Genomic DNA, 18,154 nt, shown 5'->3' with positions numbered 1-18,154 from the left:
GGTAACAGAAACACAAATATGAGTTTACTTAAACACATGTAGCCTATAATTTTTGCATATACTATTGTAATATTTATTATTCTATAAATTTTTTAACCTTAAGTCCTGTTTTGTTTCTCCCCCATAATTTCACAGGTAAAATACGGAAACTATGCTTTTGTATGGGATGCAGCTGTGTTGGAGTATGTGGCTATCAATGACCCTGACTGTTCCTTCTACACTGTTGGGAATACTGTTGCTGACCGGGGATATGGCATCGCACTGCAACATGGCAGCCCCTACCGTGATGTCTTTTCACAAAGGTAAGGCTACTAAATCATCTATATAAAAAAAGGAGGAACGTTAGACCTCAAAAACGTACTAGACTGTACTGACTGTTCCATCACATTTTCCTTTGTGTTACAAAAGGTATCACACAAAACCAGTTCCTAGAAGTGTATCCTATGAGAAAATTCTTGTCTAAAACATGTACTATTTCTCCATAAATAAGAGGAAAGTATTGCCATATATAACTTCTTTTACTCTCTGAAACTGTATGAGCCAAGTAGAGTATATTTGCTTCAAATTACAGCGGAAGCTAAGCAGACTAGTCTCAATGGTAGGAAGTAAACAGCATAAAGCTGTGGGAATTAACTTATTTCTAGAAACATTAAAGCACAAAATATACTTCAGGACCAAATTAGAATACTAACTTGCAAATATATACATGGAATATCTTCATCTGAATTTTATAAAGGAAATGGTAAAATCTTTAAAATTCTCTGTCTGGTATTAAAGTGCATATGAGATGTTTGTCGTGAAACACAAGGAAAAGGTTATAATGGTAGTACATCCAGCTTTAAGCTAGGATGTTCTATGATAGGAATTTGTTTATGAAAGTTTGACAATATATTTAATTGCTATTGGAGAGGATTACACTGTCTCGCTCTCGTTACAAGACAAAATTTGACTTCAGAGAGAGTCACTGCCTTCTAAGTAGAGATATTGTTTATGTAACATTAATTGTCCCCTCTATTTCTTGTTACTCACTAGAAAATAATGCCAGATCAGAAAGGACAGCAAGCACAAAGCATAAATTTCAGTTGTAGTTTTTCAAATTGTAAAATACCAAAAGAGTAGGAAATTGAGAGGTGTTATGAATAATTAGTCCACTATGTATATGAAGTAACTGAGTCCCAACATAAGATTCTAAATGCTGTTATTAACCTCACTTTACATTTGAGAAAACTTATTCAAAGGTTTATAGTTTTCCAAAGTCACAAAGCTGAGAGGCAGAGATGGCCTTTGCACCCATGGTAACGTGTCAACAGCCTACCACATGCAGGTATGCTGGACTCAAGTAAGGACCATCCAAACTGCCAGTGCACCTGCTAGAGTAGTCACCTCCTTTACAAGAGTGCTGGGAGATCTATTTAAGTCAAATGGAGATGGTTTTTAGAAACATGAGCAGCCAATCTGAGAAGCCTCCATTAGAAGAACAGAGCAGACAATAAAAACTGAAAACTATCTTATAGCAGCTTATGAAAGGCAAGCAATAGGTCTATCAGAAATGGAAAACTGGGATAATGGTTCAGGATTTCCTCTTTTCCATCATCTTTTGCTATAAGTAGCTCAAAGGTTTAGTCAACCAAGATGCTAATTCCTCCTTCATAGAAGAATCTTAATTCATTATGACTTTCATTGGTAGAATCCAGATCCCCTCTTACCTAACTTATTTCACAGTTAGGAGAAGGAGTTTCAAGCAATTGTGGGTCATCTTATGTGGGTGCTGGGAACATAACTCTGACTTCAATCAAATAACTGAAATCTGGAGATTTTAATGAATCAACAGGACAATGCTAATTAGTATGCTCTGTTCCACAGCTCTAAGTATCCTTCCTTGTAGAGGTAGTGCAGGCTTGCTCTGTGATCAAATGATGCCAACAGCATCAACACAAGTAAGGAGCTTTGTGTGCTGCTCATTCATTAAAAAGAAAAAAGAAATCTGTCCTTTTGGCATAACTGTGCCTCTGTCCACTCCATATAGTGATCTCGTCTGAGGCAATATTTATCCCAGCCTTAGAAATCTGTGATAGAATCCACACTAGTGTCTGAGATGACTTGGTGAATGGAATTGTCAACTCTACTGTTCCTGGAAAGCTGAGACATATTGAAGACTCCAGGAACATAGGGGAAAGAATCATATGCCATACCTGAGCACCTATCGATCAACACACCCTTGTGTGAGGCACTCCTCTAAAGGACTAACTAACTCCAGCCCTTGTCCTCAAAATACCTGTAGATAGATGCTATTGGCATCCCATTTTATAGTCAGGAAATCTGACAAAGTAACAGCTCTTCTGATGGTTAAATTAGAGTTAATAAGTAGCTGGGCTGGGATTTGAACCTTAAAAGTCTATAGTGTGAAAGGAAGAAAGGGAGGGAAGACTCTGTGCTCACCTGGAAGACTGTGAATAGAAACACAGAAGAGACAGGATGAGGAGAAAGTGAAAATGTGTTTGTGTGCATTAAATTTGTAGTGACATCTACATGTCTGTGTGAAGAAAAAATCAGAAGTACAAGACAGGAGGTTCAGTGGGATGGATAGAAGAAATACAGAGTTAGGGTATAGCTATACAAAGTAAGAAAGAGCCATTGGGAGACAGTATATTGAAAGAACCAAGCCCTGGTTCTGACATTAAACAAGAAAGACAAAGATGGAAAAAATGCCTTTAGAATGAGTAAACACAGCAAACTGTGAACCTTCCATTCCTAGGAAAGATCATTCCTGAGACGTGTGAGTATTCTGTGGCTATTTTATTTTTTTCAATAAATCTCAAGGCCAACTCAGCTATGCTTGGTGCCTCACCCTGAGACAGCACCTGTCAACCTTTAAGCAAGTGTCAGAGCACCTGGGGGACCTGACAAAACAATCATTTTTGGCCTCCAGCCCTAGCATTTTGATTCTGAAGTGTGCATAATTTTCATTTCTACCAAATTCCAGTTACTGCTGCTGTCCTAGTCACGCTGAGAAGCACTCATTTAATCGGTGTTTGCTAATTTGCCTGTTCTTTCCTATTATTTTTTCCAATTTATCTTTTATTGCTTCTTTGTCCTTTCTACTCTGTGATACATTTCATGACATTTGGAGATACTTTTATTTGTAAATACTTTTATTTGTAATGTGTCAATGACTCCAACGTTCTTTTAACCTCGTCTAAATGTTGTGAGATATCACTATGGGTGATTCCTGTGCTTAGTCAATTAGGAAATCTAACATACTACCAGGAATCCTAGCATTTAGGAGGCTAGGACAAGAGAATCATAATATAATGTCAGTTTGGCCTACATAGCAAAACCCTGACTCACAAGGACATAAAAAACAAAAACTACAGAATGAAAGGTGAGAAAGGGAAACATGAGAAAATTGGGCATTGTTCACATAGAATCAATAAACAAGTTACACATTAGTTTGAAGCTGTGGTTTTGTTCTATATCTACCCTATTTGCCCTTATTTAATTTCTTCTACTTCATCAGCCATGAACTCATCTTCACCAAGAAAAAGATGTTTCATGCCTGATATTTTGGTCTATCTTTCAAAATTTCCCAGGTTGTTCTGTTGCCTCCATGGAATGCCATTGACCAGCTGGAGTCTCTGTAACTCAGTCTAATCACAAAAACAGTTCTTTCCCTTCAAGGACTTGACTATTGACATTAACTGGTGCTAGGTCACCACATGCTTATCCATTGTCTCTATTGCAATAATTTGTCATGTTTGTTTTATAATAGTCCCTTGAAAGTAAAAATACTACCAGTTAAAGTCATTAAATTTTTCCTACTTTTCATAGTGGGAGAAAAAGCAAATTGTATGTCTTATACCCAAAGGCTCAATTCTAGTGTTCCCCATCTGGATCATATGAAAAATCTAGTAATTCCCTGTTAGCTTAAACTAGAGGAGTAATGGTTGGTCATGTGTTGTAAAGTCCTTTTGATATAGGCTGCTGAAAAGAAGCAAAGTCCAGAAAAGAAAGAACAGCACTGGAGAGTTGACCCTGAGAGAGGTCAGATTACATATAATTCTAGATTTCTTTAGTATTATTTTTTGATATTTCTTACTACCAGTAGATTTGTAGCCCTCAGACTCTACTCCATCTTCAAAACCATATGTTCAGGATGTAAGTAGGTAGCAAGTATTGAATCAGGCATGATAAAAAATAAGGGCAAAAAGATGTATAAAGAACCTACAAGTTACTCTCTTTCTCCCCGCATCTTAGGTACCTTTCTACTGTGATAAAATAGCATGGTCAAAAGTTAGGGGATTATTTCAGCCTATAATTCAGCATCACAAGCCATCACTGACTGAAGTCAGAGCAGAAGCTCAAATAGGCCAGATACCTAGAGGCAGGAGCTGATGCATAAGCCATGAGAAGTGCTGTTTACTGGCTTGTTGCCCATGGTTTCCTCAGCGTGCTTTCTTATAGCACTCATGACCCTTAGTCTAGGAGTTGCTCTTCTCTCAGTGGGCTGGGCCCTCTCATATCAGTCATCAACCAAGAAAATGCACCACAGGGTGCAAACAGGTTTTCTCACAGGTCAATATAGGGGGAGGAATTTTCTCAACTTAAATTCCCTCTTTCCAAATTAGCTGCTTGTGTCAAGTTGATGTAAAACTAGCCAGCACACCTGATAACTGATTTCCGAGGCACTGTGAGATTCTCAGGGCTGACTTGTGCCTCTGCCTTAATTTCAGACCTCACATTGCCTCTGGGTAACTCCTGCCCTACTACCTGCCTCAGCTTAGATAGCCTGTCTACATGGAAAAAAATTGCTCACATATTGCTAACTTCTAAAGCCCTTCCACATGCAGATATCAGCCTGAACAGGACAGTCACCAGTCCATTATGAAGTGAGGGGGAAATCAGGACAAAGAAGTCTAATGTTAACTCAATGAATTCAATTTAAAGAGCTGTCATTTGCTCTGAGATTTTATCGTTTTATACTAGGAGAATGCAGTGTGCTTCCATTTAGGGGAGAAGCATAGATTTTTCTTTTCTTTTTAATCCTGAGAAAAATTACAACTGAGCAACCTCTATCAACACTTCCATGTCCTCCTTGTAATCTAAGGATCTTAAAACCTGCATGTCACTCACCTGTACTGTGCTGGAGTAGAGATGTGGGGAGGAATAACGGAAGTGTAAGCAAACCATTGAGGGGCCTCCCTCTGCCTTCCTCTCTCAGGCAGTTCAGTACTGGGAATAAAATGTGGGATCCACTCTAGATACTAAGCCAGGGCTGCTGACTCTGCCTTTCAGATTCCTTACATTTTAAAAAAGGCCCTTTGGGATGGTTTATGCAGAACTCTATGTCCTACTTTAAATCTAAGAACTTTTCTGACCTTCAGTTCATGTATAAAATTGTAAAAAATAAATGAGAAAAGTGGCTTGTTCAAAGAAAAGCTTTTAAAAAAAACTTCAAGCAAAGCTTTTCTGTGTTATCATTGATTAAAATAAAAGGAGAACAAACTGAAAGCTTAAATGGAGTCGTCCCTTGAAACCTTTCATACACATGCTACAAATTTTTTTCCATTATGAAACAAAGGTTTGTAGAGCTAGCAAGCTGAATACAAAATGATCAGATTTGGTTTTATTCAGATGTGAAGGTGACCATTTCAGGCCTAAAATACACATTGTGACCGTCATCTGTAAAATCACTCACTGAAAACTACCTACCTTTAGGATACAGAGTCTGCAAAATCTCGCAAAAAAATGGTGAAGAAATCCCTTCTGGAAAAATGTAAATAATGAACCATTGCATGCCGCCTTCAGAGCCTTTCACATCTTCTGCCAACAGTGAAAATCCATCTTAACCTCGACGGTAGACAGCCGATTGATGTGTTCCCTCAGTTTAGGACGCTCCTTTCTTTGCGACCAGAGATGCCCTTGTGTACACAACCAGTTTTGCAGGCAGCACAGAGGAGTCATTCTTTTGAGAACACAGGATTTAAGTCTCAGGATTGCCCAGATTGCAAAGGGGAAGTTCTAAAAGAATGTGATTACTCCGCGGAGCTCACACTGTACAGGAAGGATAGGCCCCATTATGAACACTGTACAGGAAGGATAGGCCCCATTATGAACACCGACTCCGCGGAGCTCACACTGTACAGGAAGGATAGGCCCCATTATGAACACCGGCAACTAGCATCTTTGGGCTCCCAAGCTTTTCTTGCTCCTTCCATTAGAATTTAAAATCCATGCAGCTCTGTTAGCGTGGCGTGTACAGTGTGACTTTTAGCCATTTCAGCATTGCCATCTGTGAATATGTCGATGTTTCCCATTAGAGGAATAATGTAGAAAGTAACTTTGAGGACACATGAAAATTTCGGAGACAGCCTAGAGGGAAAACACAGATTTGTCTCCAGCAAAGGGAACATGGCTTGAGGAGCTGTTTAGAGACCCCCACATATATAAAAGAGGCATTCATGAATCTGATAAATTAACTCCAGAGTGAGCCAAAAATAAAGCAAAGTTGGATTTATTAAAGATAGAAAGGGACTAGAAGGAAATCCTGTCTTAAACTCAAGTGTGAGCTTCTGTGAGGGAGTGGCAGTTAATGTTCTTTGCAATGGGGATCTACAGGACCTTGGTGGCTCTCAGCTATGTGTTGACCACATATGAAGTGTCACACACTCATGATGGGTGTGGACTTATAATCCAGCCTCAGTCTAAGTCATTTACTATCTATTGAACAGGTGAGTAAGTATCCTTCAGCTCATGTGATGTGTGCTAGGCACACGGAGAAATCTGGGTTTGTAGAAGTACTGGCAAGGTTTCCTAGGTGAATTGGCACTGAAAAGATAATTCAACAGCTGAAGCTAGAGAACAGATGCGCCTGGGTTCTCCATGATGTAGAGGCCCTAGCCCTAGTAACTCAGAATGTGATTATATATTAAAGAGGTAATTGAAGTTAAATAAAGTCAACAAATTGTGCTCTCCAATATAAGTGATGTTCCTGTGAGAACGGAAGATCAGAGCACAGACTTGCAGAGAGTTGACTCCCAGAAGTGATTAACCTTGCAGGCAGCCTGAACCACTGTTTAGCCTCAAGAATTGAGAGAGAAAAAGCAGGAATTTTTCAAACTATCAGTCCTGTGTATTTATTGACTATAGGGAACCTAGCAAAAAACAGAGTTGGTGAGGTAGACTGGACAGGAGAAAGAATTTCCACGAAGCATCAAGATGGTGGGTTACAACCAACAGGCCCTGGAGAAGATGAAAGGACAAAGGGACCTCTTGGCTTCATTCGCTAAGGCTAGAGATGCCTAGTCATGGTCCAGACTGAGCATGATCAGAAGTCACTAACATATCTCAGGCATGCCAAACATAAAAGGCTTAATTTCCATAAAGAATCATCTAGTGTGCAGTGTCAGTTACTTATTATTGCAATTGTAGCTCTGGGAGAGTTATCATAAACGTATAGCACTTATCCAGATGACACATGATATACACCCAATATAGAGCAAAAATGGGCAAGAGAATTAGACTTTGGAAATAAGGAACCATGTGGAACACCTTTTTTAACCTTGTATAAACTACAGGAGAAAGAATGGGGACAACTTAAGCATCCCCAAACGCCCCACACTCACAGCAGTGTCTACTCTTCTTGAGTAACCACCCTGATATCAGCAGAGAGGACAACTTCCATTTTTAGTAGATAACATATTTGGTAATAGCTCCTAAGGCATCTGCCAGTTCCAGTGAATCTCGTCCTTAGACTTTTGAACTCTGAGACTGGAGAATACTAAATTCATTCCCACTTCTAAAAAGAACATGGTTTGAGACATATTCTATAATACCGATATTTATAACACTGCCCAGAAGTATTCTGTTTTATATGTGTGAAAACTACCAGAAGAGTATGCACAGACCCTTTCGACTCTCATCTCCAGCTTTGACATCCCTGAGGAAGAATGAGCCGCCTTCCAAATATAGTTAGTCAGGAGAGAGAGCCAGGGAAGGAAGAAAAGAAAGAGGAAAATGAGAGAGAGAGGTTTTTCCATGGTAGCATGACAGCTTAACTGAGCTTTCAGGAAATACCTTAATTTTAGTGCACAATGGTTTATTTTCTAGGTGACAGTACAGTCCCTGCTGGACCTACACATCAAGAGCTGATTTTATTAAGAGTGCTATCATTAGAGAAGCAGAAGTCAGGAAAACATATGTCTCATGTAAAGCCAGGGAGTCTCATACTTTATTTTCCAGCTATGCAGTGTTCAAATACTAGAAGGATTTAGTTTTATTAGCTCTTTCTTCAAATGTCCCATTTTAAATGTCAGTATGCTTCTCAAAAATGAGACCAGGTCTTAGCAATATACCAGTCAACAATTTTTCCTAAGTTTCTGGGTGTATCTTGAGACAATAGTTCCTTCTGATCCATGGGCGATGTGATCCAAGATCCCAAGTGGATCCACCACTTGATGCAGCCACCAGTAATACTAAACCTCGTATTTACAGTTACTTATCTATAAGCTTTGTAGTATTGGCATGTAATTACCAGAGTTGAGCCATCTTTCTGTGTTTTATGCTCTAATAGCTTTTTTGCTTCAGTAGTCAGTGAACTTTGGAGCCGTTATTGAGTAAAATGAGGGTTACATCTACAAGCACTTCAGTATTTCAACAGCCTAAGGATACTGGCAAAAGGGTGGGTAGAATATGCTGTGTGGATACACAGAACAAAAACATGACTCACATCCTGAACTGAACAATACAAGACATCACCAGGTCATAGCATGATGGCATGTGATTTGAAACTTAAAATTCCTTATTTTTTAGAAATTTTCACTTTATATTTTGGACTGCTTTTTAGAATTTTTCACTTCATATTTTGGACCACAGTTTACCAGTGGCGATAATTGAAGCTGTCAACATAGCGAGGCTACTACTGTAGTGTGTTTGCTGTAGCCCTGCCTGTCCACTCGCCAGCTTCATCACTTTCTACCTTTGATGCTCATGTCAGCTCTCTAATCATATTTCCCCCATTGCCCTTTACTACTTTTTTATCATCTTAAATAATGTCTGACTTTCCATGCCAGAAAGTTTTTAAAGGAACATCGCTTCATTTTGTTTCCCATGGAAGAGGAGGCACAAAGAGGGATGATAACTCTCTGGCCTCTGCTTTATTCATAAAACATTTTTGCAAAGTGCATTTAGTAATTTGCCATTGTAACCACTGGCATCGGGAGCTTTCAGGGCCGAGTCCTGACACTGTATTTAGTTCATCCTTTGACTGCTCAGCTAAATCTCCCATTTGTATGCATTTATTCTGTCCTACACATTATGTTATCAGTCACTTTCAATATTTCAAAGCCACAGCAGGCTCTTTCTGACACACATTTGTCAGAATGAACTGCCTTGATTGCTATTATTACAGACTCCAGTGCCCAAGTAAGGGGAAAAGCTTATGTAGTACCAGAATATTGGAGCTGCCCAATAGAACAATAGACCCAGGAGGAAAAAAATAGTACAAATGTATTTAAATCGGTGCCTTAAATGTCTGGGAAAATCTAGAATTATGAAATAAGCATATAGAATTCAAAAACATAAAAAGAAAACACAATGTGTTTTTGTAAAGACAATAAGGAATTGATTGAAAAATACCAGTGTCCTGCTGAATAAAGGATAGTCACATGCCTCCCTTCCCCTAATGAAGAGTTTAGACAGGCATTGCAAATGGGTAGCCCACTAAACAGCAAAGGCTACAACAGAACCACACACTTGGACTAAAGTGAATTTTATAAAAGCTGTAAGGAACTAAATAGAGCTCCAGACACATTCCTCCCTGATCATGTTTGATAACCTACAAGCATGCTCTGGACGGAAACTGCAGGACATCTCCTGCTCTTTATACTCCCTTCTGACCTCATCTGTAAGTCAAGACAGCACTCCAGAGAAGTAACTCCAAAATCCACTTTAGAATCAGCAAACCTTGTATCCAAAGTGATAGGGCTTCCTTAAAATTTTTCAGATTTAAAACTGATATAAAACATGGCATAAGAAACCTACACAAATGATGATAATTACTGTGACAAATCTCTATTCAAAAGGAACTTAAGATATAGAAAAGGGAAGTTTTATCGTTTATGGTACAGGAAACAGAATGGCTCAATCATACTGTGTTCCTGTTTTGAGAAATTGCATAACGTTATGAAATTATCTCATATCATATATTCTTCAATATATTTTTCTAAAGAAATAGTAAAGAAATCGTCAAAAACAGAGAATATCCATAGTTTGGAAAACCTATGTTTCCTTGTAAAAAGAAAGGTTATCAAGATACAAGAGTATATGCCTGCAAACCCAGAAACTCAAAAGACTGAGATAGAAAGATTGCAAGTTCAAACCCAGGCTGGACAACCCAGATTGAGGGCCTGTCTCATAAAATATGTGATGGAGATGAAGGAATCATATTCAAAATTGAGTTATATTATTAAAATTAGAAGAGCTGTAAAAGAAAAAGCCAAATATGTAGTTCATAAATTTCTAACTTCCAGAAATATTATCTCTCTAAAGACATAATGTTTAATACCTATAATGTTTAAAGCTTCACATCAAATTTTCTCATTCTAATTCTATTTGAATCATATATTGAAATATTAAAATTGTGTTTAAAATGTTCTAGTTGACTTATTTACATAAGTATTATCATAACTTTTTTACAAATATAAATAGTTTTGGTATTAATTCTTCATAAAAGCATGATTTCATGTTCACAGATAAAGCTATTATAATGAAATCTGCATTTCATTAGAGACATACGTTAGAAAATACTTAAAAGATTTTTGAGAAACACCATCTGTAGTTTAACTTCTATGTTCATAAATGGAAATAGTAATCCATTAAAAGTCGTAAGTCTTGAGATTTTCTAATTGAAGATCATGACTCAGATGGGATATGAATTTTGTCATAAAACATACCTGTATTTTAGTGCATCCCAGAAATTTTAAAATATTAATATGCTTACTAAAATGTTGATTTGATATTACCACAAAAATAATTGATTCTGCAATCAAATTATTTTCTGAGGAAAAAAAAGAAGAATTTCATGTTTCAAGTGTTATCTACATAGACACAACAACCACACGTTCAGACACTCATGCACACACACACTGTGAGCCACGCTCCTAGCTCATGGAGCCACATCATTTTTCCCATAATACATTCATAATTGTCACACCAGAAAAGACTGCTATAATCAGGATAGACAACGATTCTAACACCACTTTACTAAAACAGTCTGTGAAAAACTAACATTCCCTGGAACATTTCATGTAAAGCCATTGTTTGTTTTCAGGTCCTTGAGAATAGTTCTCCAATCATGTAGTTTTGAGGATGTAGGTTTTTTTCCCATGGATATTCTATTGCTTCTGATGGGTGAAAAATGTGAATATATTCTCAGTCAGTAGCTGAAAATCTCTACATTAGTAGCACCTATCTATGATAAGAAATTTCCCATCTAGCCCCAACTTCCCAAATTTAGCTGTTTCCAGCCCTCTTACAGTGTGTTTTGTTTATTTTATTCCTGTTTTGACAAAAGAGAAAGTCATGCTATTTCAATGCACAATTTCTATAAAACTTGATATTTTTAAAAATAGAAAAAGTATAGTATTTCATCCAAATGCGGGATTGCCTCCTTACAGCCTCATTCACAAATGAGTTTGTGAGGAACTAATAGAAGGATTTATAACATGGACAGTGTAAAGAAACAAAATAACAAAAATGAATAATAGTGTGATCTACCAATGCTAACATATAAAAGTACTTTTTCTCTAATATTACATCATCAGTAAACATACTCTTAGTACTTAGTAAAAGTACTTTTTCCTCTAATATTACATCATCAGTAACTAAGAGTAGACATACTCTTAGCTAATATTTTATACTTTTAAAAATTGCCAAATCTAATTCAAACATTGCATGCACTTATTCCCAGTAGTATATTCACTCAAATGTAGATTATATAGGTTTTGCTGTGACACTTCCAAGCCACAGATATGATTCTGAACTGTCTGTCTTTACCTGTAAACATTTATATTTATTGCAGAGAATATGTATAGCTATTATTTCAACCCATGAAAATTATTTCATCCATATATTTTCATGAAGAAATTGCCATAGGAAACTTGAGAAAACTCTAAAAAATGACAAACAGCATTGCATATTAAAATCAGAAAAGGAATGTTACGAGTAAAAGTACAGTTTTATACAGTTCTGTCCTAGCTAGGCATGAGATGCATATCTACAATCCTAACACTCACGAGACTGAAGCAAAAGGATGGCCTTGCTATCCAATTATACCCTTTAAAAAAGTAAAAACAAATGAAAACTACCTTCTTTAAGTCATTTAAAAATAATTTTATAATTGGCCTCCAAATTATCTTAAAATGAGTGGTAGTTATAATGTGATGCATTTTGTAGTTATGAAAACACTGAGACCAGGTCACTGTTAATCCCAGCACATTGTTATAACAAGATGCACTTCATACTGACAAAAGAACTGAGACAAAGCCAGTTAGCTCACTGCCATACTGTTTGACTATTTCTACTCATGCAGTTGTGTCAGTATCACTCCAGCTCCTGAGATTTAGTCCAATAATAACTGGGGAAGGTCCTATGGATACCAAATATCGTATTTAAAGACATCTTCTGGCCTCTTTGTAGAAACTGACTGAGTCTGATTTCAATGATTATCAAGATGTTGTTAGATCATTGGAAATATTATGAAGGTCACTTTGAAGTTTCTGAGGAGTGTATTGGGAAAATAATGGCAATGCTTAGCTATACGTGTGTCCTATTGCGTTCTTATTTTGTGTAAGAAATAAGAGAAATTCCTTGTAATGTGTCTGTTAATTATCTAATAATACTTTGTGTGCTTCCAAACTATATACCCCAAGTAATTCTTAGAATATTGGACATATTTTCGCAGGCCTTGGGTAAATGCTAACCTTCCCGTTTAGATTAACTTAATATATTTGAACTGCTGGTATAGCTGGAGAGTTCTTACTAAGCTCAAGAATAATTCTCTAGTAGAACTTTCCTATCATGACTGTTTTAGCTCTGGTAAGACATGGATGCCTTTCACCATAGTGCTAGCCCTAGATGTTGAAAAAGCAAACAGAAGAAATACCATACACTCTTTATCAAAGCCTCAATGACAAATTCAGAAAAGAAAAGGAATGGGGGATTGATCCTCTTATTTCTGGCCATCTCTGTCCCAACTTCAAAGAACTCAGACTCAGTGCTCTGGTTCTCATTTGTCTATTTTCTGTGGTTGAGTTTTTACTTAAAATGTTCTACTTAAGTTTCTCCTTGGGGGACTATCTGGAAGCTACATTGAGGACAGAAATCTATAGTTGGATTGCCTGAGGTACAAATTCCTTGTATCACCTACTACAGCTGCCAATTTACTTTTGAGGGCAATCAGGATGTTCATTAGTAATTGAGTTGAAGCAGAGAGGAACTTCATTTGTACCGAGTCAGTGACCTGGATCAGTTTCAGAATGAATGTTGCACGGAAATGGACCATTCCTTTCTACTTCCACTGGGATCTAGGACGGGGTTGTTGCTCCTACCTCCTTCATTAATATGGATAGGGATTCTCAGGAGCAGAAAACAAAGCTTCATGTTTGTCATTTGCATCTTAGAGGATCATTTATATGACATTTGTCATCAATCTTAGAGTACAACTAAGCTCTATAATTTGGACCTGACAAGTTGGGTTGTTTCCAGCTACATTAGTTAGCTGGTAATTGATGAAGTATGACAATGCACTCAGGTGAATTAAAGCTTCTAGAAATGCATAAAAAAGATTTAAAAGACATATGGAGTACAGTTGGTGGGCATCAGTATAAAATGATAGAAATCCTAAAGATCAACCAAGTAGTATTATTACATATTTACATAAATTATTAATGCTTAATAGCAAAAGTCATCATAAGCATGCTACAACCAATCACTGGTTTTAGAGATTTGTGTATTACCACTTTCCTATATTTGAAACAATCCTAAGTACTGGAGATTGTAAATAGGTCAAGTGATTTGCCCAAGATCACAGGAAAAGTAAATAGTGGTGCTGTTTTTAAACCCCAGCATCTGGCTCCAGCATCCACGATTGTAACTAACATGTCTCATCACCAGTTGTGAGGAATATCAAAAGGGACCAACAAAATCATATTACCTTCAAATTCTAAATTGTTTCCAGAGAAAAAAACTAGTCATAAAAGATGAAGAGGCTAATAGCAACATCCTCATCATCAAGAAGTCAGAACAATTTCATTATTTTGGGTGCTTAATCTCCTGTACATGTATTACTGAAGAAATCAAGCTATGTAACATTTTATTTAAAGTCTCTAAGAACTGGAGCACACACGAGCAACATAGCTGCAATAAGAACAGCACTCTGAGTAAAGCCATTTCTACACTTGTGTGGGATCTCCAGGTCACTGAGGTCTTCAGTGCAAGCAAGCATAGAAGTCGGGCATGAAGTAGAGCATCTGTTAGCAGCAGTTCCAGCAGTAGGAAGAAAGCCTAACATAGCAACCTCCAACAATAACAGCATCAGCCCAAGTGATGGAAGAGGCACATTTATCAAGCTTCCAAGGTCTGAAAGGCATTAGTTCAGGTAAAAATTTGTTAAACACTAGGGGAAATGACCCCATGGCATCTTCAAGTTCAGAAACTAAGTGATTCCTTAGTAAGTCAAACAAAAATTCTTCCGGTGGAAAGGCAGTCAAATGAATGACACTAAGATAAGCTCACTCCCTCCTGTTTATGTATAGAGTAAGAAATGTATTACAGTCTCACCCATTCATCACTAATAGTCATCTGAGCATCATCACTAAAATATATCTAACAAAAAAGAATACCCATTAAATTTTACGAATAAAAAAAATCACTGAAATTAAGAGAAATTTGAAAGATGTCATATCTAAAATGTAGGAGGGGGTTGAAGAATGGAAGGTGATAGTGTCATTTTTTAAACATTGGATTTTGAATTTTGCACTGTGTGATTGGCAGCCTAGAAATAGTCATCAGGAAAAAGTGCTGTAATGGAGATTTAGCGGGTAGCAAGTAGACCCAAGAATAACTGAGTCACCTTTGGGAATTTCCATTCCCATTTGAGCTTCTTTTACATTTTAAATTAGACTTCATTCTTAAGAAGCTCCAGTAGTGGAAGAGCTGAAACCTTATCAAGATATAAAGTCTGACCCTATTGTAGTGTTTCATTTTAAATTAAGCTTCTAATAGTCTCTTTTTATAATAAAATTTCTCGAATACTCTTGACCTGCTATCTTTCATGAATACCAGCATTGTTATGATAATAGTGTCACAAGTAAGGCACTATTCTGATTTTTTTTCTGATGCAGACTCACAAGTATTTCTGTGAAAGAATAAAAAAGATATAATTAGATATTAGAATTGCATTTATGAACATCAGCCATATAAATTATTTCATGTGGAAATCAGAAAATCCCACATTTCTACCTACTTTTACTCCATGTTTCGGTGTCTCTTAAAATGCTATCTCCGTCAAAATAGCTTTTATAAATGTAAAATTATGGTTATTTCTCAAATTATACTTTATTTTTCTTTAACGGAGATCAACTTAAATGGTGTTATTTTGACTTGCCAGTAGATGACTGAAGTTCCTAAAAGAAGTTTTATATACAAGATAATCCTTAAAGCCACAAAAAAAACATACTTTTAATTTTATTGTAAAAAGGAAACACATTATGAGATGCTGTTTAATTCAAGGAATATTTTGGCATTTTTAGAAATAATTCAAGAAGTAATGATACTATTTTTGTTGTCTTTGAACTGAAGAAGTTCTCACTCTTCTGACCCTGAGCTTGCAAGGATAAGTTAAAAAATAATTTTAGAATGAATTTTTTAAATTATAAATACACCAAGAATTGTAAATAGTCAGAAGTGTGTACTCTACTTCCAAGTCTATAATGTAGCCTTGCAGAGATTCATTCATTCTGGCTAAAGACATGACACTGAGCATTAGAAGCAAAGGCCTTTATTATCAACAGCGCAATAGACAGAAATAGCTATTTCCAACCCCAAATGTGAGGTTGGTAATTTGGGGACTGATCCAGTAAAACTTGATTACATCAGAAAGCCTCCAACCTACACAGACACTGCTTTAAAAACTGCCCAAACATTGACTCCAGCTGCCTCATGATCTCTTTTAACTAGTCATATAGGACAACACCCCTACCAGCCCCTCCACAGGTAGAGGGCATGACTACAGGCCTCAGACCCTCAAGAGATTTTCATATTAATGAGATACCTAAAGGCCAGTGGATGTAGCCAATTAAGCATTCCTCCACAGACCCTCCTCCCTCCCTATTTAAGTCAGGCCCAATCTGACAAACAAGGGGAGGGGGGTGGAGGGGGTCCAGCCAGATTCATCTACTTTCCACTATGACAATAAATCTTGTAAACCATGGACTTCCTTATGTCTTTGTGGCCTCACCATGGAGAATCGTAGAGAAGGCCTTTAATGAGCCACTGCCTATGCACCTAATCTCCCGCTGCATTCTAGACACAGGGCCGTGCCAACTCAAGCAAGCCAGCCTTGATCCAGCCAAGCAAGTGCTGGTAACAAAGAGTCTCTACCTGTGGGGCGCTGTTGAAGCCTTTTCTCCTCCTCGTGGAATCTCAGTTCTGCTGTAGCTCTCGGGGGCATCTGGGAGCCCCAGGACAGAGACCAGGGTCCCTGCCCCCATGTGAACTTCAGGTTGAGATTGCTCCACACCCAGGCCGAGCCCCGAGCGGCTTCTCAGCCCAGCATCCGCCTAGCACTGCATGGAGGGAACTCAGCCAAATTTCTGTGCTTCCACTCCCTGGAGCCGTGTCCAGTGGCCTGGGGCAGCAGACATGCGAAAATCACAACTCCGCCCTACAGGACCCACGCCCATGCCCACTCAAGAGCTATCAGCCCCACAAGCTTACATCGTGTTTCAGAAGTATGAGGCAGAAGGCTTTTGAAACCTCAAATTCCACCCTCAGTGACACACAGTCATACCTCTTAATTCTTCCCAAATAGTTCTACCAACTATAGACCAAACCTACTAGTCCATTCTCATTCACACTACAAACTGGGGGTAAGAGGTAACTGCTATTTTAAAACTGGATTGAAGACCCACTCTACGGAAGATAATGCATGCCAAGAGAACTCATGGTAAGCATGGCTAAGAACCTATGGCTTGGGAAGTAATAGGCCCTAGGAGAGAATCTACTACTGCTGTTTTGATAAATGAACATGGTGTCAAACTACCTTCTGAACACTTAGCTTTACATCTATAGGTTAATTATAGTTCTCGGGTTTCATTGGAAAGGCTTCCATTTGTAATACATAGCAGAGCAGTCAAGACTAAGATCAAAACTGATAAAAGTACAGAGAATATGTGAGTGTAGAGTACTCTATGGAGGTAAAATTATCTAAACTCATTGGGTCTCTCTTACAAAAGCACAAGTCATGACATAGAAGAGAGTATATATTAGGGAAAACATGGTTTTAATAGGAAAAGGAAAATGAATAACAGAGGAAAACACATTTTGGAAAGAACTAAAATCCATCATGTACATGTATTGTGGGGTGCAAAGGCTCCACTACTGGGACCCAGTGAAGGAAGCTCTCAGAGGGCAATTGATGCAATTGTGAGAGGATTTTATTGGTCCAGAGCACTGGGGCACTGACTCACACAGGAGAAGAAGCAGCGACCAGCACCCTTGAGCAGGAGCTTATATACAGTTTGAGCAGGGCAGATTTTTAGTGATAAACTGGTCAGTTGGCATTGGTGGACTGTTGGGGACCCTCTAAAGAGGAACTATCTACTACCAGATGACTCCATTTGTCTGATAACCTGTGGTTTTTCTTGGAACCGTGTGTCTATACTTTTCTTGGGAAGGCAGGGATCCAATGGTTTTTCTTGGGACCATGTGGTCTCACCCTTCTGGGAAGGGAGGGGATCGGGGGTAAATTTCCATTGTTATGGGCTTTATATGACATGAAATTTGCAGTATGAACCTATAAAAATTTTAAAAACAAACTGAAAAAGTACTGGATATATATATATATATATATATATATATATATATATATATATATATA

At 37.8% G+C, this 18,154-nt stretch overlaps 1 protein-coding gene across 1 annotated transcript in view; it reads left to right on the top strand.

The window, feature by feature from the left end:
* Positions 1-306, top strand: part of Grid2 (glutamate ionotropic receptor delta type subunit 2) — a 1,223,762-nt gene extending 1,223,456 nt beyond the window's left edge. Inside the window, exon 14 of the mRNA XM_028782458.1 lies at positions 136-306. Coding sequence (XP_028638291.1) covers positions 136-306 — 171 coding nt within the window. The remainder of the gene's footprint in view (positions 1-135) is intronic.
* Positions 307-18,154: the final 17,848 nt, after the last annotated feature.

This window comes from Grammomys surdaster, unplaced genomic scaffold (genome assembly GCF_004785775.1).
Source record: "Grammomys surdaster isolate TR1022 unplaced genomic scaffold, NIH_TR_1.0 752, whole genome shotgun sequence".
In the NCBI taxonomy this organism is placed as follows: domain Eukaryota; kingdom Metazoa; phylum Chordata; class Mammalia; order Rodentia; family Muridae; genus Grammomys; species Grammomys surdaster.
The sequence above is the reverse complement of the archived record's forward strand: the minus strand, read 5'-3'. Positions and strand labels throughout refer to the sequence as shown.